Source organism: Danio rerio, chromosome 11, assembly GCF_049306965.1.
Source record: "Danio rerio strain Tuebingen ecotype United States chromosome 11, GRCz12tu, whole genome shotgun sequence".
In the NCBI taxonomy this organism is placed as follows: domain Eukaryota; kingdom Metazoa; phylum Chordata; class Actinopteri; order Cypriniformes; family Danionidae; genus Danio; species Danio rerio.
Window position 1 is genome coordinate 11,684,307 of NC_133186.1, and position 27,535 is coordinate 11,711,841.

At 37.7% G+C, this 27,535-nt stretch overlaps 2 protein-coding genes across 8 annotated transcripts; one reads left to right on the forward strand and one right to left on the reverse strand.

The window, feature by feature from the left end:
- hyls1 (HYLS1 centriolar and ciliogenesis associated) lies at positions 1–15,660 on the forward strand. 5 transcript variants are annotated; one of them, XM_073916460.1, is made up of 13 exons: positions 1–269; positions 468–567; positions 689–805; positions 4,428–4,501; positions 4,586–4,628; positions 4,698–4,830; positions 4,928–4,983; positions 11,131–11,291; positions 11,367–11,412; positions 11,497–11,560; positions 14,044–14,125; positions 14,223–14,249; positions 15,381–15,660. In XM_073916460.1, the coding sequence occupies exons 2-13, from the start codon at positions 468–470 to the stop codon at positions 15,510–15,512; spliced, it is 1,035 nt and encodes a 344-aa protein (XP_073772561.1). In that variant the 5' UTR covers positions 1–269; the 3' UTR covers positions 15,513–15,660. The 5 variants fall into 5 exon arrangements, with proteins under 5 accessions (XP_073772561.1, XP_068080390.1, XP_073772560.1 ...); XM_068224289.2 differs by having other exon boundaries at positions 1–60; XM_073916459.1 differs by having other exon boundaries at positions 4,586–4,830.
- mrpl4 (mitochondrial ribosomal protein L4) lies at positions 15,626–27,535 on the reverse strand. 3 transcript variants are annotated; one of them, XR_012386787.1, is made up of 9 exons: positions 27,392–27,535; positions 27,195–27,279; positions 23,292–23,460; positions 23,144–23,195; positions 22,908–23,025; positions 21,918–22,062; positions 20,875–21,748; positions 20,713–20,786; positions 15,626–15,817 (listed from the first exon to the last, which is right to left on the reverse strand). XR_012386787.1 is itself a non-coding variant. In XM_005155747.4 (9 exons), exons 1-9 carry the CDS (start codon positions 27,437–27,439, stop codon positions 15,672–15,674), a joined length of 906 nt encoding a protein of 301 aa, XP_005155804.1. In that variant the 5' UTR covers positions 27,440–27,535; the 3' UTR covers positions 15,626–15,671.

Below are 27,535 nucleotides of genomic sequence, written 5' to 3' on the forward strand. Positions count from 1 at the left end.
GGAACCGCCGCCGTTGTCCTGGTACTGAAAACAACAACAAGCAAACCTGGCCATTTAAAGGTGAGAAAACACAGAATACACGTTATTTAACCATCCCTTATGTTTTATTGTGTTGCCGCGACAGGCTTCTTATTTCAACACTATCGTTATCTATGGACGTTAGGTTGTTTTCAGTGAGGAAGTAAAGAGAGTTTTGTTTAGATTCAGCGAACGTGTTTTCTCTTGAGGAAATGCGACGTTTTTACTAATACTGTACAAATCCTATAGAGGTAAAGTTGGTTTTATATTTAGATATTCAGACATTCTCCTTAATAATATAATTTCAGAAAAGTATTCTTTGCAAATTCTAAAGTAACATGGTAAACAATATAGAGACTGCTAAATGAAGGAATGTGCGAATATAAAACCAACTTTACCCTTATAAAAATACTTACTAATAACTGTTATCTGTGTTTGGTTAATAAAAGATGGAGAGTGTGGACTTTTCCGAGGAGGAGATCCAGGAGCAGTTGGCTGCGCTTGGATACAGTCATATTTCCAAACAAAGACTGCGCGAATTCAAGCGAGGTTTTTAATTCATTTTAAAACATTTCACTGTCTTCTGTGTGTGTTTTTTTTTTTTTTGGGCATTTTATAACATACCTGAGCTTGCCTTCAAATAACGTGTCTTGAATGACATCTCCACTAGATCTAGATCATCTGATCCGTCATGAAAAGTCTAGGAGTCAGAGCTCTAGTGACTGGACTTCTCCAGCATCACAAAGCAGAACCAGCAAAAGTCCACCTGCCCTTATTAAGGAAAAGGGTGAGCTGTCTCTCTCTCTCCTGCATTATCATGTCACTTACCATAATAATACAATAAAGTTACATTATTTAAAATGTAATATATTGTATAACAATTCATTCGCCCTTTTAATGTAACATTACATTTGATTATTTTAGATTACTTTTCAAAATTTGTAACGTTTTCAAAAGTTTTTAGCTCTTAATAATTTTCATACATTGGTTCAATGCTAAGGATTTTTTGTACTGGTCCGATCGGGCAAGTGGTTTAGATTTTTACTTGCCCTGCCAAAATCTTCACTGGCCCCACCAAAAAAAAGGGAAGGTAACCACATATTTTAAATAATGTGTCAAAAATAAAGTCTGTAAGTCTATAATTTCAATACTTAAAAAACAATTGTAAATATAAGTGTTATGCAAACAAAAAGAGCAGTATGGAAAATGCGGAGGCATTTTTTGCAGTTTGAAATTATTTAACAAAAGGTGGCTGACTTGTCAAACTGACGCCAAACTATGCATAACATCACTTCATTTTTATTTTGTCGTGTTGTTTCCACGTAAATCTCTACTTCCAACACGTTAGAGACAGACATTTTCGTTTAGCCTTTTAATTTGATGTTGCCACCATGTTGCTGTTTCTATGCTGTACTAGTTGTTACCAGGTTACAAAAAAAAATAGCATGGTCAAATCAATCAGATAAGACGAATTGGAAAGCAATATGTTGTTTACGACATTACAGAGTAGGTCACATTTAAAGATTTAAAAGCACAAACAAAAAAAAATGCACGCAATTGACAAATAGTCACAGACAAATTAAATGTTAGTGACAAGGCAGCACTGTCCCAATCGGGCCAGTAATGATCCGGTCTACTGTCCCAAGTGTCTCTCACGCTGGCCCTGTCCTTATTGTTGAGCCCTGCCACTAGTACTCATCAACACTGATTGTCAAAAAAATGAAATAAGATTAGATTAACTTAGTACTCATCAAAAATAATTCACATCAAAGATAAAAAGTTTGTCATTTAAGTGTGTGTAAAAAAGTTTATTTATATTTAGATCTAAATCACATATAAATGTGTATATGATACAAATTATATATAAATAAAATATCTATGTAACAAATTTTTGTTTCTATGTATGTGTGTGTATCATGTACATAATAAATATAAATTAAGGCTGCACAATATATCATTTCAGCATCCATATCGCAGATTTGCAATGTTGAAGGTTTATAGTTGATCAGCTTCACAATTCAGAGTACATGAGATTCATGGAGTCATTGCAAAGTATATCCATAATATATCACGATATATATCACAGAAAAACTAAATATCAAAATGTCCGATTATTCCAATTTCGTGCTGCCTTAATATAAATAATGCAAAGACATATATCATGTCAAAGCAAACTTTTATTTTATATGCGATTAATCGTGATAATTTTTTGCCCAGCACTAGAAAATTTAAATTTTCAATCAGACTTTAAAACCTTTTTTTTTTAGATACGGATTTAAAAACATAACAGTAATTAGTTTAATAGCTATGATAAAGTTTTTAAAATCAAATAATTACATAGCTATGAGAGGAAACAGGTTGTGCAGTGGTTAACATGATCGCCTCACAACAACAAGGTCGCTGGTTTGAGCCTCAGCTGGATCACTTGGCGTTTCTGTCTGGAGTTTACATGTTCTCCCCGTGTTTGCTCTGGTTTCCCGCACAAGTCCAATGACGTGCTACAAGTGAATTGGGTATGCTAAAATTGACCATGGTGTGTGTGTGTGAGTGAGTGTGTATGGATGTTTCCCAGTGATTGGTTGCAGCTGGAAGGGCATCCACTGCATAAAACATATGCTGGATAAGTTGCCGGTTCATTCTGCTGTGGCAACCCCAGATTAATAAAGGGGCTAAGCCGAAAAGAAATGATAGGAATGAATAAGAGGAAACACTGGAATCAAAAACAATGCCTTGGAATAAACAGAAGTATATATTTTTTATAAACCAAAATAGGAAATAAACACAGTTATTTACCAAACAGCTTTTTATTAGCAAGTTTTGCAAAATAGCCTTATTCATGTGTCCTAGCTTTTTACAAACAATATTGAAATGTAACAGCCTTTTTACAACATTTTTACATTTAATTAAAAAATATCCTCAGTATCTGTAACATATTACAGTTACACTTGTTTTGTAATTTAATTATGTATTACATAAGAGCATTTCATGTAACTAGTTACTCCCCAAAACTGAGAAAATAATGATGCATTACATTTATTTGTATTATATGTTTTCCTTAAATGCAAAGAACAAAAAGACATAAAATACAAAATTAAAATAACATGGGTAAATAAAAACATTCAATAATAATAATACATCTATTTTAAAGCAATGGTTCATGCAAAAATGAAACTCACAGTTTACACAAAGGTTCCAAACCTCATTGAAATTATAATTTTTTTTCTCATAAACAAAGATATTTTAAAGAATGTTGGAGACTGGTAGTCACTGACAGTCATCATAGGATAAAAAGAATACTGTGGAAGTCAGTGGCCACTGGCCACTATCCCTTTAATGCACAAGTGTGTAGAGAATTTTAGCTCTAGCAAATTTCATACAAAGAAGGGGATTGCATTTAATAAATATTGAGCAGAGAGAGAAAATGCTTTACTCCCAAAGTCTTTACTATGAATGAGGTTTGCAGAAACACACACGAGGAGTGTATTAGGTGATTTAATCCAGAAAAAACAAACAAAAAGCGCTCTGGGGCAAGCTCAAATGTATGGTCGGTGCTCTTTGGGTAAGGGATTCATCAAAACAGCAACAAGAATCAGTCCAAGGCACTCGAATAAAGTGAAAAATTTAAAAAGCCTTTATTCACATGGCTAAATCTTTAAAAATCTACGCGTTTCAGCAGAAGTCTGCCTTCATCAGGGTAACAGTGATCAGGTGCGTCTAGAGTCTCCTTTGAGTACTACGGTCACATGACTCATTTAAACATCTCAAATGGCATTCAAATAATTTAACAAGCAAAGTCTACTATCATCATAAATTCGGCATAGATACAAACACCCACTTGCATATATGGGAAAAGAGAGAGAGAAAAAAAAAAAAAAAAAGGGTATATACAAACACATACATCAATGTATAATGATAATCTGTAAAGCATCTATAGAAAAACTCATTCATTCATTAATTTTCTTGTCGGCTTAGTCCCTTTATTAATCTGGGGTCGCCACAGTGGAATGAACCGACAACTTATCCAGCAAACGTTTTACGCAGCGGATGCCCTTCCATCCGCAACCCATCACTGGGAAAGATCCATACACACTCATTCACACACATACACTACGGACAATTTAGCCTACCCAATTCACCTGTACCGCATGTTTTTGGACTGTGGGGGAAACCGGAGCACCTGGAGGAAACCCACACGAATGCAGGCAGAACATGCAAACTTCACACAGAAACGGCAGCTTACCCAGCTGAGGCTCGAACCAGCAACCTTCTTGCTGTGAGGCGACAGCACTACCTTCTGCGCCACTGCGTCGCCTCATTTAACATCTTATATGTTAAAAATGAAAACCTAAAATTTGTAATATTGAAATTGTAAAGATTCTTTGAAAACTTAATTTGTGTTTCTGCTTTAGTTCAGCTGAACAACATCGGCCCCAGTTTTAACTACGTTCCCTTCAACACCAGCTCAGCAGCTCAACAGAGAGAGGTATGACTTTCTACACATCTTAAAAATCAAAGCATTTTACCATTTCTGAATGCATAATGTATATGTTTTCCTGTCCATATCTAGATTTTCACCTCCACCTTTAATGAGGAAGATCATGAAGACGCTGGTATGAATCACTACTATGATTCATATTCACGACACTCAGTTGCTCATAGACCGGCACGGCCGTCCACAGCACCCAACAGATTGGAGACTGAGGAAAGACCCTCAGAAATATTTCAATCAGTTTTGGATGATAGTGAGACAACAAGTCCTGATGGAGATCATCATACTCATATGAAGCCTATGATTAAAAGGAAAGTGCTAAGGTAGGAAGATGTGACATTTATTTATTTAGATTGGGTCGTTGATGTAAAATATCATTATAATCAATGCACATTCGTTTCCTGTTGTCTTGTTACATAGGAAGCATCAAGGTCGGTCTCGTGTCTGTGATGAGTCTACACATAGTGAAGATTCTGGTAAGTTTTATGTAACATTTTTAAAAGTACTTCACTCAAAAAAAAAAAAAAAATTGTCATCATTTACTCTGTTTAACAGAGGTTTTTTTTTTTTTAACTGAAAATAACTCAAACTGGTTTGGAACATTTATTGGTTGATTAAATTATGGCAGAATTTTATATTTTGGGTTAACTACCAACCAAAAATTACTTGACCCCATTATAAGGCTTTGTTATATACAGCATATATACATCATAATGCTTCTTGAGTCATTTTAAAATGTTTGAAAAAGAATATATAAAATGTCCTAATAGTGTTTTTAGCAGCGTGGGTCACATATATGACTGTCAACAGCTCAAAAAATGTGTTTTGGTGTTTCGTGACCCTTTTTTCTACCTTCCTGTTGTGATCGGGTCAAATCTGACCGATTTACAAGTTAAAACACTCATAAATATTGTGTTTTACATCTGAATGCCTCAATATCTTATGATATCCTCCACACTAAGCACTTGAACATATAAAATTGATGATCATCTCTTTCATTAAATTTTGAGTGTTTTATTCAACCTTGCTACATCTGTGGTGTTCCCGATCAAGCAGGAGAACTTTTAGCTTAGCATCAATTATTTTATTGAACTAGACCATTAGCATCTCATTCAAAAATGACTAAAGTATAACTAGTGCTAGTTCTGTGTCCATATTCACCACCTATACCCTCAGTCACTACTTCCTACATTTTTTCACTAATATAGTTCAATTGAAGGACTGAAGGAAAATTTAAGCACTCAGTACACAGGAAAGGATACTGTTTTGTTTTGCTATGGTTGATAAATCATTCAAATGGATTAAAACTTCAGTTTCTTTGGTCAGACCCTGTGATAGTGTTTTATATTCTGTCATCTATTGTTCATTTTGTAATACGTTTTCAGTGTCTATTTGTCTATAGTTTTCACTGTAGTCAAATCCTATAAATTTATGTTAGACATTACTTTGTAGTGAGACATTGTTCACAGCTAAAGAATGTTGAATAAAAATTGTGTGGTGAAAAATGTTTTTTGTGCTAATTTAAGACCAGTTTTAAAACAGACTGGTCAATTTTGATCGGGAACAGTAAAGTAAGGTGTGGGATGTGAACACGATGGGAGGGTTAAAAGAACAACTTTGTAACATAGTATTTACTCTCATTTTCAATTTAAGAAGGTAGTTCACCCAAAACTGAAAATTCTATTATAATTTACTCATCAATCACTATATATTCATAAATTTTCCTTCGACTTAGCTCCTTATTTAGCAGAGGTTGCCACAGTGTAACGTACCAACTAATCCAGCATATGTTTTATACAGCGGATGCCCTTCCAGCCACAACCCAGTACTGGGAAACACCCATACGTTCTCACATATTCGTACACTACAGCCAATTTACTTCATGCAATTCACCTATAGCGCATCTCTTTGGACTGTGGGGTGAACCAGAGTACCTGGAGGAATTCCATGCAAACTCCACACAGAAATACCAACTGGCCCAACTTGGACTTGAACCAGTGACCTTCTTGCTGTGAGGCGACATTGCTAACCACTGAGCCAAAAACATAAACTTCGGTAGTATTCTATAATAAAAAAAACAAGCTCCCATACAGCAGGTGGCACAATTACCCTTGTTAACCCTAATAAGTTCTTACTGGTAATCTTCTTAGTTACAGCCCCTCCCTCTCAGCCATCTGCTTTGGCTCAAAAGCTGAGCTGATTTTTATACTGAGGCCTGAGAGAGAGAACTGTCTATCTACCTCAGGATGTATAAAGCTTTTGAGAGCCGTCTGGAAAATGAAAGCAATGAAGATGAAGCATCCCTGTCCTCTTCCTTCTGGACAGATCGAGAGAGCGAGGAGGAAAATGAAAAGGACTATGTTAAGAAAGAAAACAAAAGGACTGAGAAAAGGCCTGAAAGAGACAGTAAAGATGAGCAGGATAATAAAGAGAGGACGATGCATAAAAATTTGGATTCTGAAGACGACAAGGAAAAAAGAATGGAGCAATTCACAAAAGCAATTCAAGAAAAAGGAGATGAAAAACAAAGTAAAGAAGAGAAAAATGTAAAAGAGGTTAAAAGTAAAGGAAACATGAGTAAAGAAGCAGGCAAGAGTGAGGAAGAAGAGAGTGAAGAGGAAAATGCAAGTTCAGAAGAGGAGAAAGAGAGTGAAGAGGAGGAAGATGAAAGTTCAGAAGAAAATGAAGATGAGAATGAAGAGGAAGAAGAAAGTAAGGAAGAGAACAAAGGAGGAAAAGAACAAGAAAGTGAGCATGAAGAGTTTGAGCTATATGAACTACAAAAAGAGATTGATGATGACTCAGAAGAAAGTGAGGTGGAGGAAAGTGAAGAGGAGGAAGACGGAAAAGAATTTGAAGACAAGGAAGAGCAAAGTGAAGTAGAAGAAGGGGGAAAGGAAAGTGAAGAGAAAGAAGAATGTGAAGAAGAGGAAATGGTGGAAAGAAGTGAAGCGTCAAAAAAAGAGAAGAGTCAAGAGGAAGAAAAAGAGCAAGAAAGTGAAGAGGAGAAAAAAGAAAGGGACCTTGATGAGACTGAAGAGCAAAGTGACGTTGAAGAAGAGGGAAAGGAAAGTGTTGAAAAAGAAGAAAGTGGAGAAGAGCTAACGGGGGAAAGAAGTCAAGAGGAAAACAGTGAGCAAGAAAGTGAAGAGGGGGAAGAAGGAAGTCAAGACGAGGAGGAAGAAGAGTTTTCAGAGGAAGAACCAGAAGATAGTGAAAAGGAGGAAAAAGAGGAAAAATTTTTTGGAGAAGATGACATACAAAATGAGGAAGAGGAAAAAAAAGAAGACAGTAAAGAGGAAGAAGAAAGTCAAGAGGAGGAACCAGAATTTTATTTTTGTGAACAGAGAAAACGGAATGAGAGGAAGGACGAGGAAGAGCCAGAAAAGGAAGTGACTGAGGATGAACTAAATAGTGAGGAGGAGGGAGAAAGCTTTAGTGGAGGAAACACTGAGGAGAACGAGGAGAAAAAAAATGAAATTGATAATTCAGAGGGTGAAAAAGATCACGCCAATGAACAAGATAAGCTTTATTCAAAAGAAGATTTAAATAGTGAAGGAAGGCTTACAGGTATAGATTCAGACATGGATGAAAAGATAAACAATCTCTCCAGGAAAAAGAGCACTGGTGGAAGTGGGGAGGAAAACTATACATTTTCAGAGGAAGAAGGCGAATATGAAGGAGATAACCTATGTTTTGCATCAGAAGATCATGAAGGCATTAAAGGAAAGGCAGACATTGATAAATCTTTTTTAATGAAAGAAAGTACAGAAAACTCTGAAAGTGAGGGATCCGAGAACAGCAAACAGAGAGAACCTAACAAAAACAATGAAGAGGAACTAACTGAAGAGGAAAGAGAGTGTTTTATAAAAGACTGTACAGAGGAAAACATTGGCAGCAACAACAAAGAGGAGGGGATTTGTGAAGGAAATGGAAACCATGTCAAGGAAAAGAGGCAATATTTGTCGGATGACTATGATGAAGAGATAAAACTTCGAAAGAGTGAGGAAAAAATTAACAACAAGGACCTGGTAAAGAATGTGCCAGGAGCAGATGAACATGACAGTGAGGCTGAAGGAGAGAAACGACAATCTAATTCAGCTGAACAGGATGATGAACAAAAGAAGAGCAAATGGTTTTTTGATGGACCTGTTGAGGAAGAGGAAAGGCAGGACAGGAACTCATGGATGAGTGATGATGATGATTATGATTATGTTACAGTAGTCAGTGGCCAGTCTGAGAAAGAAGAGGATAATTATACTTGGGGACAAGAGCTGAAGCTGAAGAAGGGAACTAGAGATATGGGTGTTGGCGATGTTCATGAAAGTCTGGGCAGTCCTGCTGCAAGCATTTTAACATCTGGCTATGGCACATACAGACCAGACTCGTCGAAATATGGAGACCCAGAAGAAGTGGACTATAGAGACGACTGCACTGTGGCTGGATTAGAAGAAGAGAATGAATCAGTTTTATATGATATTGACTATGAAGATAACAGCAGTCTGCTCTGGTTCAAGGAAAATCTAACAACTGATGGACGAGGTCCGACAGAATCACCTGATGGTAGGCAAATTGTGGTTGCTCAGCAAAGCCATGATGGATTTAAGGATAATAAACCTCAGTTTCCCGATTTGCCAAGTCAAGCCGAGCAGCACCAGAGTCCAGCAAAAAATGACAATGCAACTGAAGAGTCAAGCTCCCAAAATGTGGCGTATTTCAATGAAGGTTTGGAGTTGGAGGCTTTGCGGTACAGTCTTGACCACCCCTTTAATTTGAGGCACAGGAGGGGCAGAGTTCAGAAGAGACCCGAGGAGAGACAATATCATGGAGGATATGATGAGGAACACCAAAGGAGAAAGGAGACGAGAGTCAGAGCTTATGCTGGCTGCCTTGGTGTGTTACACTGGTTAATGGGATTTGCTTTAATTTTAAAGGTGTCAAGCATCTCTGCATAGTTTAGCTTTAAACCCTAATCAAATACACCTGAAAGAACTAATCGAGTCCTTTAGGCTTGTTTAAAACCTTAAAGTGTGATTAAGCAGAGTTGGAGCTAACCTCTACAGGGCTGCAAACCTCCAGGAACTGAAGTTCATACCCCTGTTTTAAAATATTGTCATAGTTCAGCCCCCCAAAAATTACAATTCTGTTATCATTTACTACATCATCCTCCACTTCTTTTAAACCTGCCTGAATTTATTTAATCTTTTGCAAACAAAAGAAGATAATTTGAAGATATTTTGTTGGAAACCACTAGCCATTGACTTCCATTTTATGTTTTTTGATTTTTTGGTTGCTTTGGATGTCAGTGACAGTGACAATTTCAACAATCTTCAAAATATCTTATTTTGTGTAAGAAACTCATAAAGAAACTCATAAAGGTTTGTAACCACTTGCGATAGAGGAAATAGTGAGTCAGATTTTCATTTTAGGGTAAACTGTCCCTTAGCATCATGAGACGCATATATGACTGTCAGCATCTCAAAAAAAATGTGTTTTGGTGTTTCGTGACCCTTTAACGTCTGTTAAAATCAAATACTAAAACAACAGTAGAACTCAGAGCTGAGTATGTGCAAAAGTGAAAGTAATAGTGCAGACGAGAATTTCTACACAAACAATGTGAAGGGAACTCAAGGGAACTGGACTGAAAAAGCTGTGTAGCCTTAAGAAAACCACTTATCAGCAAGGCTAAGTTAAAAAAAAAGGCTTACATGTGCTAGGAAACGTAACGATCGGACTGAAAGAAGGTGATGTGGTCTTGCGAGTCCAAATTAACCCTGCTTCAGAGTCTAGTAATAGTCCCATAACAATTGTCGAATAGTTCTCTGATTGTAGTTATCTAATATACTCATTCATTTTTAGGATAATCTCAATAATTGTGTCATTAATATATAAAAAAAATAAAATCACACGATCACAAGCCAAACAATGATCAATGCATGTGAAGTTTGCAGAACACTCCATTTTTACTTTTAATTTAGCTTGTCATTCCAAAAATTAATACGCTGGGTCCAAAATTATATATTTCCTTACTATATAGTATGGGAAAAGCAGTATATAAGTAGAGTAATATGTCTGAATTCATAGTATTTGAAAAATAGCAGCACACTATCCCGTGATGCCAAGTGAGAGAATTCATTAATGGGAGTGAAATGATGCAATTGATGCGGAAAGGTCAAGTGATAATGACAAAGTAGTAGTACATCCAAATTCCATTCACTTGCAATCATAGTATATATAACATACTTTTCTAAAGGTTGTGAAGTGAATTCAATGTAGTACCTACTTTAGTGGTGTGCAATTTTGGTTGCAGCTATAATCCTTTTTACAAAGTTAGTAATAAGTGGGCGTGCTAATTTTTGATGGAATATTTTTCTCTGTTCACACAATTCTGCTTAAGAGACATTTCTTATTCTCAATGTTCAACACAATTGTGTTGCCTAATGTTTGGAAGATTTTAAAAAAATATTAGACTCCTTTGTCACTTTTTATCAATTTAAACAAATTCTTTTTTCAAAAATATCACGTCAAATACTATCTAAAACTCTTTTGTGGAGTATTTGTGCACATTAGAGATGTAGTTTAAATGTGTAGGATATGAGTAATCATATCCATATGTTTTGCAGGTACAGTCAGTGAACTGGAGGAGCGTTTGGATCAGATGCGGATTCCTACTTCTCGTGTGCATTATGACTCAGAGAGTGAAGAAACAGAAAGCTATACTGACAGAACCAGCTCAGTGACAGAGGAATCCTCAAGTGCTTTCCAACAATACATCAGAGGCATGGTCAGTATATAAACATTTTCCTACATGTCAGTCTTAACGTTTTGAGTGATAAACTTTAATTTTTTTTTTTTATAGACACGATCACACAGTGAGAGTGATATCCGACCTCGTCCAAAGTCATGTGAGTGTAATTTTCCTATTTTCAGTTCTAAGATTCTTTGATTGTTAGTTTGAGGGCATTTACACAGTCTGATTCTCTTCCCAGTTATTAGGCCAGTTTTTGATCATCCTCACACAAGGAACTTGAAGAAAACTGATCCAGTTGCAAAGTATGTAAAACCTGAATCTTTTGTTATTGGTTGAAAATTTTACTTTTGTTAAACTACACTATGTAGCTGTGGTTACGGAGTGATTTTGAGTTGCATCGATTTGTCACCAAAATCTTGTATTGATTATTGTAGAGTTGGACAGCTAGATAAATTATTCTTCAGCACATTTCAAAGATTTTCAATAGGGTTAAAGTCTGGACTCTTTGGTGGCCAATTCATGTGTAAAAAACATCTCGTGCTCCCTGAACCGGGTCTGGCTGCAGTCTCGGTGCAGATGCAAGCTGAGCTGCATCCAGTCCTTTTTATTGTGAACACCTAACCCCTCCCCTAACCCCTGACATCACCAGCTCCACTGACTTCATTGTGTCTGACACTGCATCTCTGGGCGATGCAATCTCAGCTTGCATCATAAGGCTGCATCCAGATACTATTGGAAACTGGAGCTGACCAAATTGCAGCATCCCCAGATCACAGCACTGCCACCCAGGTATGGTAAGCACCAGGCATGATGGGTGCATTACTTCACCCACCTCTCTTCTTAAGCCTGGTTTATATTTCTGCGTCAAGTGATCGACTCACGGTGGCGAGCCAGATTGACTCTCAGTCCACCGGGAAATATTCCGGTGCTCGCTATAGCGAGTACGCCCCTGGCGTGACACATGGTGCATGCAACGTGCGTAGCTGTGCATTCATACTTCTGCGCGCTGTTTCTGTTGCTCTGCAATAACACTTTCAAAACACTAGTTGGCAGTGAGGTGTTTATGTTCCTCTGTGCCGAGTTTCTTTGCTAGTGTTTTGTTTTTTCTGAACGCTTTCTTAATGTACAAGTGGTTCAAACTCGCTCATTTTGAGGCAGTAACAGGCGGACGTGCAACAACTTTAACCATGAGGTAAATACAATACAAAACAAAACTTTCCATTCAGAGCTCCTTCAAGGGACTCCACATTTGTAAACAATCACTCCAATAGGCTCGCGCGGCTCTCTGTCCTGCCCAGACTTGTCAGTACTACCAAGTCGACCAATCACAGAGCTTACGCAATGCGTAGTTGCGAGGTGTTGTTACATTTTTCAAGGTGCGCATCAGCGATGCCACGGCGAGGGCTATGCGTCCACGTGTAGGCCACGCTGTAGCATACGCGTGCGCTTGACACAGAAGTATAAATCTGCCTTTACCTTGATGTGCCCATTAATCTGGAGCAGGGTCAATTTTGACTCATTGAACCACATTACCTTCTTTCAGTCCAATCGTCATGTTTCCTAGCCCTTTTTTTTTTTTTTTTTTTGCTTAGCCTTACTGATAAGTGGTTTTTTTAAGCCTACACAGCTTTTTCAGTCCCGATCCCTTGAGTTACCCTTAACATTGTTACTGTGGAAATTCTTGTCTGCACAATTACTTTCACTATTGCAAATACTACTGTTGTTTTAATATAAGATTTCAACAGATGTTAAAAGTCTGTGTAAACCAGTAGTTTCTAAGACTTATTTCAGGATGTTGATGTACTTCCAACAGAATCAAAACTAGTGTCAGGCAGGGCTTTCTTTTTTCCAAATCATTCCCTTGTAGCAAACTAATGATAAGAGGGAGTGGGTAAGAAAATTGTGGCTGAAGGCATCTGACAAACATTAACAAAGGACTGCTCCTCCAAACTAGGAAGCAAATGCTCAGACTTTGATTGAAGATTTGCCTTCAATAGATGAAAAAAGATGAGTGCTATTAAAATAAACATTGCAAATTCAGATTTCACACTGACTTTGTGATTGCGATTTCAAACATTCAAAATTTTTCCCTTCCTCAAAGATGATGGTTCCCCACTATCACACTTTGGTCCTGGCTAAATACTCTCCATCAGCCCTCACCGAATCATGGCCTCCCAATCATCCCCATCCACTGAATTGGCTCTATCACTGTCTTTCCACTCTACCTATAGCTGATGTGTGGTGACCGCACTGGCGCCGTTGTCTTGTGGCTGCCGTCGCATCATCCAAGTGGATGCTGCATACTGGTGGTGATATGGAGACACCCCCCTCATGATTGTGAAGTGATTTGGGTGTATGGCCATACACAATAAAAATGCTGTATGAATACACATTGCATTAATAACCTTCCAGTTTTTAATAATGCGTTGGACAGTTCTTGACCCAATTTGAGTAGTCTGCAATCTCCCTGAATGTTTTTGCTTGATTCCTGCAAATTATTTGACTCTTCTAAAACAGATTAGCATCCACAACCACTGGATGTGTTTACTGACATGCGTTTGAGAAATGAGAAGCTGCTCTCTACATCAGTTACGATCAAATTACTCGTTACCAGCTGAAACGTAATCATCCATGCATTAATTATCCAAATGGAGGCTCTTACCTTATTGCATTTGGTAAATCCAGGTGCTCCCCTTTTATAATATTTTTTTAATGGGTGTATCCTGTAATACTTGGAACTAGAAAAGTTCTTAATTATTCACAACGTGTTTTGCTTCTTTATCAGGTATCTTCAGTATAAGCAGGAGTGGGAGATGTTTAAGCCTCCAGGAGAGAAGAGCAGGAAGGAGCTACATTGGGCCATCAGGGTACCATTCTAATATTTTTCTTGTCTTAAGATGAAAAGAGTGTTTGTTTGTTTGCTAATTTCAATAAAACAAACAACTTTTTTTTTCTTATCCCCAGGAACAACTTATGTATCAGCCTCCACCAGTAAGTCATGTTTTATAAAGTACTTTTCAGCATGTCTGTGTGTACAGCTTTAGAAAAGTGTACAGAACACTTAAAATGCTTTCAATTTAAAATTAAGGCTGTCAACATTGCCTCATGTGAAAAATATAAATTCTTAACACACTAAAATCATTTTAACCCTAATGATGCTAAATAAATGACTCAATGTCATTTTAGTCGTAGTAATTCTAAATATTATTTTAGAATAATAGTGAATTATTCCAGTGTGTTTTGCTATAGACAACAAGCTCAGTCAAGTTTCTGTGACTTGTTTTAAATGAGTGCAATACCTCCCGCATTAGACTGATCTGAATCTTAAAATACCCTGACAGCACTAACATTGTATCTATACATAACTTAGGCGGCATTTACACTGCAGATCTTGACGACCTATTGCAATTTTGGGACTGTCCGATTTTTTTTTCATGACCTGCTTATATCATCTTTTAAAAGCGACTCTTATCAGCATTTACAAAGCAATGGCAAAAGGCGCAATGACCAGAAAAAAATAGAGCAGGCGCTGACTCAAAGCTGATAATAAAAGAGGGAAGTTCTCATTTGGCCATCTTCTTTTATTCTAGGCCTTTTTAAACCAGTAGGCATTTTAATGTAATGCCAATGGTGAGATTAATGCACATGATGTATGCAATAGTTTTATATTAGTTAATATGGTGGATATTTTGCTTTCTCTATCGTTAACATGCTTAAATACTTGTGCTGACAATAAAAAAATCTTTTTTTTTTTCGTTCTCGTGTATGAGATATAAGGTTTGAGACTCTGCTGAAGTCTGCTCTGAAATGAAAGGATCAGACATACTGTCATACGCTATAGTTTTTAATGATGCGTGACTCACATTGACAGGTGAAAATCTGATCTACCTGCTTACACTGCAGACACGGGTCCAATTCATATCGGATTAATTTCCACAAATAAACAAGGCCTGATCTGATTGGAGTAAATCAAAATCCATGTTTTTTTTTCCTTACATGTACATGGGCCATATCCAATCTGTGCCACATGGGAGAAAAAAAATCGAATGGTGTCACTTGAACCATGCAGTGTAATGCAGCCTAATTACATATATAATTGTTTTTGTGTATTTTGTTCACCAGCCGAGACCTCAGAAGACATTCATCCCCAACAATTATGTGGTTCCGACAGAGAAGAAGCGATCAGCACTAAGATGGGAGATCAGACATGATTTAGCACACTGCATTATCCCTGCCAAAATCTCCTATCCTTAACAGACTCTTCCACCTACGCCTTATCTTTTATATTGAATTAATACTATTATTTATTCAAATCATCTAGCTTTTTTTTTACTTTATGAAGCATGTGAAATGAGACGCCCAGATCATTGTTTTTATGAAATAAACATTTTAATCCACTGAAGTCCATGCTGTTCATGGCAGGTCGCTGTATGGGAGTTTGAAGGGGTACAGGGGAGTGTAACGCACATCATGCCAGAGAAGCTTCTTTTCAAGGAATTTGACAGCCTCCAGAGTGAGAACCAGACTCTCGTGTTTCAACAAACTGTGGACGTTGAGACCTGTAAAAATGAAAAAGTTGCATATATAGTTTGCGTTCACATTTTCCGGTCAGTGGTTCTCCATTTCAGTCCCTGTGCACTACTATTTTGCAAGTTTCTTTTCACTTCAGATCTTTTCTAATTTGACTAAATGTCCTATGAAGTGAACAGGATCATGTTTCCAGTTTAAAGTGAGAGTCTGCATTTCGTTCAAAATGGCATTTTAGTGTGTAATATGTGAAGTTTGATTTCCCAGTGATGGGTTGCAGCTGGAAGGGCATCTGCTGCGTAAAACATATGCTACATAAGTTGGCGGTTCATTCTGCTGTGGCGACCTCTGATTAATAAAGGTACTGAGCCGAAAAGAAAATGAATAAATGAATGTGAAGTTTGATTACAGGGATATTTTCTGTATTAGTCAGTCACGCAACACATGAACATGAATTTCATTCATTCATTTTCTTTAGTCTCTTTATTTGAACATGAATTTAGTGATGCACTTTATATCAGTCATCATGTTTCCATGATTCAAGAGTTCACACTTAGCTGATAATCAATAAAGCGTATTTGGCATGCTGTCCCAGGAGAGAGCCCTGAGCTCGTAATATCCTCGAGCCTGGGGCTCCCTCCCGTTAGAAGGGCGAGAGGGGAGTTCGAGCTCAAGTAGATTTAGAGAACTCCCCTGCTTGTCGCCGTGAGAAGTGTAAACTAAGGTTGTATTGGGTGATAATTTGGTTTAGTCGATTGGCTATGGTTTATGTTTTTGGACGGTGGGAGGAACCCGGGGGAAACCCACGCGAACACAGGGAGAACATGTAAACCCCGCACAGAAACACCCGATAGGGCGGACCAGCAGTGATCTTGCTGTGAGGCAACAGTGCTAGCTACTGGGCCACTGTGTCGTTCAACAGAAAAGGGGGGAGGAAGTAGGGGTGGAAAGGGAAGGGGCTTCAAGACGAAGATAACTGAAGTGAAAAACTCAGATTATTTATAATGCTTCCATAATCATCTAATAGGGCAGATTACGGAGCTAATAAGGAGCCAGCCGTGTTGATCATAAGCACGTGATCCTCTCGAAATTAGTTTATGAATAAACCGCACTTCATGATTAGGGTGATTAGAATCTTAAGATCATTAACATTTTAGCTGATTCCTCTCTGTTGGAGATGTTGGAGATAAATGTTCATATTTTCATGAAAACTACTGACAGTTTGTAAAGTTGTTTCAAAGCTGCAAAACTTTCATAAGAGCGTCAGTAGGGCTGGGAGATTAATCAAATTATAATTGCAAACATGCTTAATCCAAAGCTGCAACTATCATGCACATCTTATGAGCAGAACACAGCTCTGTGATCAGTTGTAAATGTTCTCCGAAGGCCAGAGGGTGATCTTGTGCAAAACTGCCTCACAAACAAGAAACTCCCATAGGGTTACTGGTCAGCCATGTTAACATGGTAAATATCAAACCGCTTTCTGTTGCAGCAGCATTTAGCATATAGCCTTACGCCCCATTCACGGGGCTTCAGCGTCAACAATTGACTGAAGGAGTGTCTGAAGCGATCGTCATAAAAGCGTCAGCCAATGAAATTCAGTCAGCAATAGGCCACTGTCTGAGCTGGTGTATTTGCATACAGCGATCTGAATGGCTGATGCTTCCGTTGGCGCTTGAAAAGTTGAGCTAGTCCCAACTTCTGCATTGAGCAACGCTTCTGAAGCGGTGCCGACGGATCCACAATGCAGTTCAGCAACGCCTGACGTCACCCATTCAAAGTGAATGGGAAGCGTTGATGCTGACGCCCCGTGTGAATGGGGTGTAAGTCAACTGAAAATCCAAGCAAACAGCTGTTTATCGCAGAAAGATGATCTATCTTGATTTCACAAACATTATGGTGTTGTGCAAATTTGTATATGAACATTCCAAAGTGGGAAAAAAGGTTTCCCATGCTCACAGCGGTGAACATTAGCCTCTAAAGGATGCAGACTTCAAAGGAGAGTCATTCGAAGTCCACACAAGCCGAACCAAGCGTTTTGAAATGAGATGATCTAGCCTACAGAGGACAGATCTCATCACCTAGCAACCGTAACAGCTGCTGTTAATTAGCGGTAATAAAATTTGTAATGACTTTTTAAGTGAAGTTTATTTATAAACTAATTTCCAGAGGATCACATGCTTATGGTTGCTTGCAGCTGGTCTCGCATTATTCAATTCATGATTCACCAATCAGACGATTCCTAAGCCACTATAAATACCCTTACTTTCATATGACAGCCATCTTCGTTTTGAAGAATCCCCCTTCCACCCCTACTCCTCCTCCTTTCCTACATGGGTGGCACGGTGGCCCAGTGGTTAGCACTGTTGCCTCACAGTAAGAACATCACTGGTTCTAGTCCAGCATTTCTGTGCGGAGTTCCTCCCACAGTCCAAAAACATGCAACTAAAGTTAATTGACTAATCCAAATCGACACCATAGACATGCACCTAGTAAGTAGTTATCTCTGAAGAGCAATCACTATCCGTTCATTTCTACAGCAGGGATGAGATCTACCTGAGCTCAAACTCCCCTCTCCCATGACAGCGTGCCAAACAAGCTTTATAATTAATCATCAGCTATGTGTGAACTTTTGAAAAATGATTTTTTAATACTATAGGTGATCTGAAGGCAAAACTAAAAATATATTTCCTTTGATTCATACATGTACACATAAAAATGTACACGGTCTATAAAATCAGTTTTTAGTAAGACATGTCATACTCTGTTTTTTAACCTTATAAAACCTAATTTATACATTTATTCCTGAGTTTTCTTTTAAAAACTGCCTGCAGCAATGAATCTTGGGATGTTTGAGACTATGAAGGATTATAGTTTTTCTCCATTGATTTGACTCTTTTCTTGAAACAGAAATTACATTCTTAAAATTCCAAGATCATTTGGCAAAACAGTGTTACATTTTAGCACAACACAATAGCTCACACCTTTTCCAAAACAGTTCACTCATGTGTCAAAACTAAATTTCCTTCTCATTTAAACAGTCAGTGCCCCAAAATACCTCGTCCCTTTAGCATTGTGTAAGCACTGCAAGTCAAAATGTTTAGATGTTCTGTCATTACCACTAAAATATCCCTCATGTCCACCTTACAGTCTTAGCCCAGTCCTTCATAGTCAATGGTTACAATACTGTTTTTGTCTATCTAACAGAATATATTTGTGTATAAAACTGAAAAAAAGAAATAGGATTTTAGGGTAAGAGTAGCCTCCAAGGTTTGACGTCACACATTGCACTCATACTGCCAAGGAAATAGTAACTCCTTTTTTATTGTAAAGATCAACCACACACAAAGTAACTTTCGTATATCAGAGCAAAAAGAATAAATAGCTGTTATAAATTGTAATCAAATGTTCTAAGGGTTCACCTACTGTATGGTATTCATGGTATTTGGTCTTGACTAATTTTGACAATTGAACAGACTATTGTGCATGTAACGACATATACAATAAAATGACGCTGCACATTTTGTAGAGAACAACCATTAGACTGAGAATTAACAATCTCTTCACTAAAGATCTATTCACTTGGAAATTGTGCTAAATGAAGGCAATCTGTAATATGTGCTTAATCATTTGCAAAGATGTACTGAGACATTTGCAATTTGATTAAATGAATGAGAAATTCAAGTCTGTTGTGAACAATTGCCCAGTGGTTTGAAGGTTTATCCATAGCCGCATTTCCACTATCGAGTCAGGGCTTTAATCGGGCCGGGCCGGGCCAATCGCCCGAGAGGTTAAGCAGTGAGGCAGAAATCATGTTGCGTTTCCACTGTCGGGCTAGTAGCTTGCAGCGTGTCACGCGAACACCGCCCCCAGAACATCCCCTGAATCAAACGTCACACAACCCGCCCACTTCAGCGGGACTCAGTCAGATAAAGCACACCATCACATCATCATCAGGAGAGCATTAAAATAAAGACAACCGAAACAAACAAATAACACGTTACTGTACAGCAGTACATTATAGGTCTATACGCACGGGCCTGTGTGTTTTCATTCTTTATATTCATTTACTCATCGACCGACTGTTGGCACCGTGCATCGAGTGGTCTCCGTTAATAACTTGGTAGAAAATGTAGCCTATTTTATAACATCCTCATTTAGAGGATGAGCAAAAGTATAAGCAAAAGACCTCAGTCTATAAGGCTAGATGTTTTCTTTCCATTATTTATTTATTTGTTTATGTGTTTGGCGCATGTACTCGTGTGCGATCGGAAAAGTGTAATGACGGCAATCCATCTTTCCCAGACTCGGGGCAAAGTCCGCCTCTCCTTTCACTCCGCCCCGAAGCCTCAGTTGGCCCTCCTTGGCCCAAGGTATTCGGCGGGCCGAAAAAGGGCGGCTGCTGGCCCCAAGAAAGCCCCGCTTTGGCCCGATTAGGCCCCGGAAGTGACAGTGGAAACGCGACTGGCCTTGGCTCGCTCGCTTTAGGCGCGATAGTGGAAACGCGGCTCATGTTGTTTTGAGAATGTAATTTCTGTTTCAAGAAATGAGCTAAACCAATGGAAAAAAACTGTAACTGGGAAATGAAGGGCGCAATTGGATGCTGCATTTAAAGGAGCCTTCGAATTTTTTTTTAAATGAGGCAGCCTTAGTTGAGCCGCGATGACGCAATGCCCTTTAAAAGCATCCTTCGGAGGATGCAGCCTCTGAAATGAGACACAGCTACTGTCTATGGACCCAGTCAATTAGAACAGTTCATTCCTCTAACAAGCTGGTCATTAGCTGCAAAAAAAAAAAAAACGAGCAGTGAGGTGTGAGGATTGGAACTGAGAACCACTGTCACAGATCATGAAGGAGCTTTAATCTAATCGATTACATTTGATTAACAGTGTTATCACAGAGCTTTTTGTGTGGTCTGTTTGATTACCTAGAGCTGGAATGATGTTCACTGTTTTTAGATCTTCGGTCGCCTTAAGAATGTTTTGTGGAAATTCTTCCCCTCTGAAATGCATGGAAAAAATTGAAGGAATGACTTAAGGACAACACATCATGTTGGCAATGGAATATAAATCCATCTTCGCACACTTACACGTCAACAATGAGGACCGAATCCCCCCACTGTCTGTGTTTGACCAGGTCCTGGAGGTACTGGGGGTCTGGAGTGGGAATCTCCAACGAGTCCACAATATGAAGGTAATCCTGGAAAGAATATAGAGTATGGAATTAGTGTTTCTTGGACACACTGGTGACAACACACTTATGTGGCTTGACCAGGCCTAGGAAGAGGACTATTTAATTCAAGTGTCTGTGCATCCACTGGATGGGAATTTTTAAATGAGGAAGACTAACATATGTGTTCCCAGAAATAACTCAAACTGTTTTCTGAGGCTCTGTTTACTCGAGATGATATCAAGTTGCATTTTCATAAATAGTATTGGAGCAAAACTCTGCAGGACAGTGGACTCCCAGGACTGCAGTTGCTCATCCCTGTCATAGATGTTAGGTCTGAGTAACACCATAAAATCCACATTAATCATGCAGATTCACTTCATATTTTTTACCTGATCTTGGATCAGTTTTACAAGTTTAGATGTTATAATGAGACATTTATCTTAATAATAATTAATGGCCCACAATAGAACAAACAATACATGACTTGACAAGACATATACTAATGCTTATTATTTAATATCAGACGATAAGTGCATCTGATTTTCATTCTGTTCATATTTTCAATTTAACGTTTGCAGGTAAACTTAGCATGCGGCGTTTTAAATGCTGTGAATCATTTTGTGAAGAAATAGGTTGGATTATTTCAAAGCTTTGAATCTCCCATCGCTAGCTTAAACTAACCAGGTCTGTGTTTAAGAAACAGATTAAGTGAATCACAACACAAGCTCAAAAATTGAAGTCAAAACATTTTGCTTGCATATTCAACATCTCTTCTTTAAATTACAAAACCACTATAAACTGTTACAGAAGCAACCTGACAAGAAAATATTTTATAATATTTAAAGACAGGCATAGTTTATTCAGTACGCAGTTTCTTAACAGTGAACACTTCAAAGTTGTGGTTTGTATTAAACCATCTTTGTTGTTACACAATTATTGTATAAATATTTAAAACAACACTAAAAGCACAATTTCAAAGCAAGCAAGATTTTCCTCACCTGAGCCAGTTTGGCGGACAGGGCGATTTTCAGCCCCTGCACTCGCACCTTCATAGGCAGCATGTAATAATAACTGGTTGGTCCTCGTGGACCATGAATTATTCCTCCTGTATGAGGAAGAGCATTTGTTAAGAGATTAAATGCCAAGTTTTAAGATTTTCACTATTCATGTTTCCATCCACCTATTTTTATCCTCATTTTGGATTGCTGCCAAAAAAAAAAAAACTTCATGAAAACACCAAGAGGCACATGCATTTAGAAAAAGCGTGAGTAGGATAAACTACGAAAAGAAAGTGTTCTTGCAGGACTCCCAGAGTTCATCAAGAATCTTGGATTCATCTTTAATGCCTTCTCCATCTTACCCCAGACATGCTCAATAATATTCATATATGGTGACTGGGCTGGCCAATCCCAGAGCACATTGGCCTTCTTTGCTTTCAGGAACGTTGATGTGGAGGCTGAAGTATGATGAGCGCTATCCTGCTGCAGAATTTGCCCTCTTTTCTATAGTTTGTAATGTAATGAGCAGCACAAATGTCTCGATACCTCAGGCTGTTGATGTTATCATCCACTCTGCAGATCTCTTGCGTGCCACCATACTGAATGTAACCCCAAACCATGATTTTTCCTTCACCTAACTTGACTGATTGCTCTGAGAATCTTTGGTCCATGTGGGTTCCAGTAGATCTTCTGGAGTATTTGTGATAAGTGGGATGCATTTCAACAGATGATTCAGGGGAAAAATCTACCTCCTGCCACTTTTCCAAATGATCAACTAGAAGAGTTGCGATTAAAAAATTATACGCTATTGGATGATTTTTTGAAAAGGGGAGAAGCTACTCTATGTCCCGCTATTTCTTTGTGTTTCAGGTACAAACATAGAATAAAAAAAGCACATTTTAAAGCACTTCATGGGACCTTTAATGTCAATCTCAAAGTATGTTTATCTCACCTCCTCTCCAGAGCGGAGAACGAATGCTTCCATGTCGTGCTCGGCCAGTTCTTTTCTGTTGCCACGGTTTCCTGCCTCCACCTCGGACTTCTGCTCTTGTCTTGACATTTGCATAACTCTACAGAAATCAAATCGCACACATTCATGACAAATGTACTCCTGCTTTGTGACTGATGTTTACAGAAGGCACTTCTTATTAAAGAGTGAAGTTCACACCAGAAATCCTTGTTACTTACAATTCGTTTGAAGTTCCGTTGCCAGACCTCTACAGCATGGAGAATATCCAGTCTATTATTGGAAGAAAAAAACATAAAGATCATATTTTAATTTGTTTAGAATATAACTCCGGGCCAAAAATCATTTAAAGAGAGCTGTTTTTGCCACCTGATTGGCACGGAGAAGACGTCAGGGTGCAGGTCAACCACACCAAGCTGGTCACTGTCACGACTTCCCAACGATTCCAGCCAGGTCTGCGCTGGTGTCAAGTGAGCTGGGACATCAGCCTCACATCTGCGCACAACTGGAAGATCTGAGCCGGAGGGAGGCGGCCGCTCTGAAACAACAGTTCACACACCTTTAGTTAATTTAGTATACATTTATACATTTTGTATAACTATTGTAGTTTTTAATTCTAATTTTGTACCCCTTCCCCTTGGCTCTTGAAACAGTGTGAAGGGGGAAGGGCTTCAAAATGTACCCCTAAGAAATAGGACAACACCTGCACACTTCATCGTAAGTCATCGCGATCTCTTGCTTCATATGAGATCAACGATCACGTCTGCTGTAATTATTCCAGATACGGTATTTTTGGTATTTATCTTCAGGAAATCACTCAAGGCATATATCATGTTATAACGTTATAATGTTGCAATAAGATCGTATCTGTACTGTGCATTTACGCAGCAAGAAGGTCGCTGGTTAGAGCCTCGGCTCAGTTAGCGTTTCTGTGTGGAGTTTGCATGTTCTCCCTGCCTTCGCGTGGGTTTCCTCCGGGTGCTCCGGTTTCCCCCACAGTCCAAAGACATGTGGTACAGGGGAATTGGGTGGGCTAAATTGTCCGTAGTGTATGAGTGTGTGTGGATGTTTCCCAGAGATGGGTTGTGGCTTGAAGGGCATCCGCTGCGTAAAAACTTGCTGGATAAGTTGGCGGATCATTCCGCTGTGGCGCCCCCGGATTCATAAAAAGGGACTAAGCCGACAAAAAAATGAATGAATGAATGTAAAAAGGTTCCGAGCCACTAGACTTTTCTGACAGGATTCGAGTGTTTGAATGTTGTGGGACTGCTATGCAGGAGTTATTAATAGGGATTATATATAGCAAAATTTTGCTGTTTTTATTTTAGTGGGGTTTTATTTATTTATTTATTTAAGATTTATCTTTAGCATTTTTGCCTTTATTCGATAGGACAGTATTGAGACAGGAAGCGATTTTGGGGAGAGAGAGAGAGAGAGAGAGAGAGAGAGGGGTAGGATAATAAAATGTCCTTGAGCTGGGATTCGAACTCAGGACGCCCTGACGTGCTACTGCATCATATGTCGGCACGCTAACCACTAGGCTATTGCGCTGTCAGTGTTAGTATAACGGTAAAACACGAACGCCATTTTGATGGTATTAAAACATACGCTTGTTTGTTGTAAAAATTCATAATAATGACAGAAAAATACTAGGGATGGCTGACGTGAAACTGACGTTTCGACACAAGTGTCGAGATCCCGAAGCGCAAGTGTTTCGAAACACTGTACCGAAGCATGATCCGAAACACCCAGGTCACGTGACTAAAGTGTTTCGAAACACTTGGTCACGTGACAAAAGCGATTCAAAGCATCGATCATTTCAGAGGCGTTTCAAGACCCGGAGAATCTGCATTTGACTGGCATGATTTTCATTAAGTTTCTGTCCTGTATGGCCTAGTGGACCGTGCGTGTGCACTTTGGTACTGTATTTTAAATTCATTTTGGGTTCGAATCTCGACTATTACAAATACTCCAAAATCATGATTTTATGTATTTTAATCATGTTACTGTTTTATGGTGTAGCCTAGATAGGATACAGCTGCGGATACACCATCAATTTAGCATCATTTTTGTAACACTGTAAAACAATAATTCATATTTTTACAGTACTGTGATGGGTTTAGGTTTTGGATAGACGTTAATAAAATGCAATGGGAAATTTAATTAATAATATAAATAAATATTATTAACTTCTGGCCACAACTGTATCTGATCTAGTAACAACCCTGTTATATGAACAAAATACAAATTTATTCGTATGTCAGAGCAATGTTGAAACAAAACGATACAATAACAAAGCATTACCAACTGGTAGTAAAGCATTTCAACACAATTGTACCAGTCTGGATTCGAACCCATTATTCCCGCATGATAGTCACTCGACTAAACCATCTGATGATTCAAGGCTACAAAGTAGGGTTTGATACATCAATTTGCTCAACTGTTCTTTGCTGAAGCTGTTTCAGTGAAATACAAATAAAATGACCACTAGGTGTCACCATAGAGTGGTGTTTTGAAACGTTTCGAAGCTTCGACACATTTGCTTCGATAGTTTCAGTGTTTCACAAAGCCTCGCTTTGCCCACCACTAAAAAATACTAGTTTGTACATTTCTTTACTTCCATTTGCCGCCATTCTACTTTTGTAGATGGTGTATTCTGGGAAATGTTTGCAATTTTTAAATTTCGAGTGTGGTTCTGAAAAATCTGTTTCGAGGGCTATCTGGCCATTGCCCTTAGTCCTATGCTTAATGCTAAAAATAATTAGGACACCACTATCCCTTCACGTTAATGCGCAAAATGAGGGGGAGAATAAAGATTTGGCCTAAGTTATAGTTAGATTTTTTTTCTTTTTTCTATATTAATTTTTTGTATTTTGTTTTAGTTTATTTTTTGTATATAAGGTCAAACTAAATAAAAAACTATATTTCCTTGTCAAGTAACTAAATCTTATTTCAGTTAAAGTTTATTTTACTTCAAGTGCGTGCACATATTATGCATTTTAGAAACACATTGTTACAGTTTCACTGACAGCTAATAGAAAAATAGAGTTTTGAACCATACTATAGTACAGTATTTTGTTGTATATTTAATAGTAATTACCACACTTTGTTAATTAATGTTACAGCATACTGTTGTATTATAGTAAACTGATAAAGTAATAATTACTTACTGTAGTATAGTTTAGTTTTAACTACAGTAAAAACAAAAGTATTGTAGATTTGGAATATACAGCATATACGAGTACACCCCCCACAAGTCTCTCATTTAATGTTTTCTATAGGATGCTTTACAATATTTTATTTGTGCATGTACATTAGATTACTACTGATTACTGACTACTGATTAGTACTGAAGCCAAGTCTGGAGCTAATCTAACATAATTACTTACAATAATGATCAAAAACTAGTACAAATACATACAAATGTATGTTACAGAAAAATATTAAATAAAATTGTCAAAAACAGCAAAAATAAAGGGAAACAAAAAATTAAAAAAATATATGTATATATATATATATATACACACACACACACACACACACACAAACACAATTTTGTTGAAATTTGGTAGTTTAATTATTTTTGGCAACAGTTTGCTTGAATTTTATTGTATTATCTTTTAATGACTAAACATGTTCGATGACTAAAATATAATTGTAATAACTATATCTGTTTAATAAATCTGTTTTGTTTAAAAGCACCAAAATACATTGCCTATATTCCCTCAGAAATGGATAAAAATATTAATTTTCAAAATGGGGTGGACTCAATTATGCTGAGCACTGTATATATAATGGTAAATAAAAGTACAGTATTGGCTGATTTTTATATATTGCTCTAGTTGTTACATTAAAATATCAACTATAACTTTAAAACAAGAGATTTATTTAAATACTGTACTATAGTATGGTTCGTCTCTTACAAACATTTTAATGGATGTGTTTTAACGAGGAAATGCACAAAAAAAAAAAAAAAAATATATATATATATATATATATATATATATATATATATATATATATATATATATATATATATATAGTTGAAGTCAGAATTATTAGCCGCCTTTTTAATTTTTTTTTGCTTTTTTTTAAATATCTTCCACAGTAATTTTTGATATTTTTTCTTCTGGAGAAAGTCTTATTTGTTTTATTTATGTTAGAATAACAATTTAAGGTCAAAATTATTAGCTCCTTTAATAAAAATAAAATAATGCATAAAGCAATGTGATTATTAACAATGCATCGTTAAATAAGCAACTCTTTGCCTACTTTCTGCTGCGACTCCAATGAGATTTGGTGGCAGTCTGAGATTTGGTGGAAGTGCGCTTTCTCCAGATACAGATGAGATGAACTGCTTTGAGAGAAATCATGTGTTATTATTATCCTTCGGCGATGTGTTCCAATATCAACATTAAATTACACCAACATGCGTTTTACAACATGATGATCTACATGCGCCTACTTACCCTTTTAACGACTGTTCTTCCACATATCGCCAACGTGGCACGAAACATGATGCTGGCAAATAGAAATAAATAAGAGCTCTGCCGTTATAATATCAGTTCTTACATTATTTGCTTTCCTTCTTGTCAGGAAGGTCGTGATAGCGT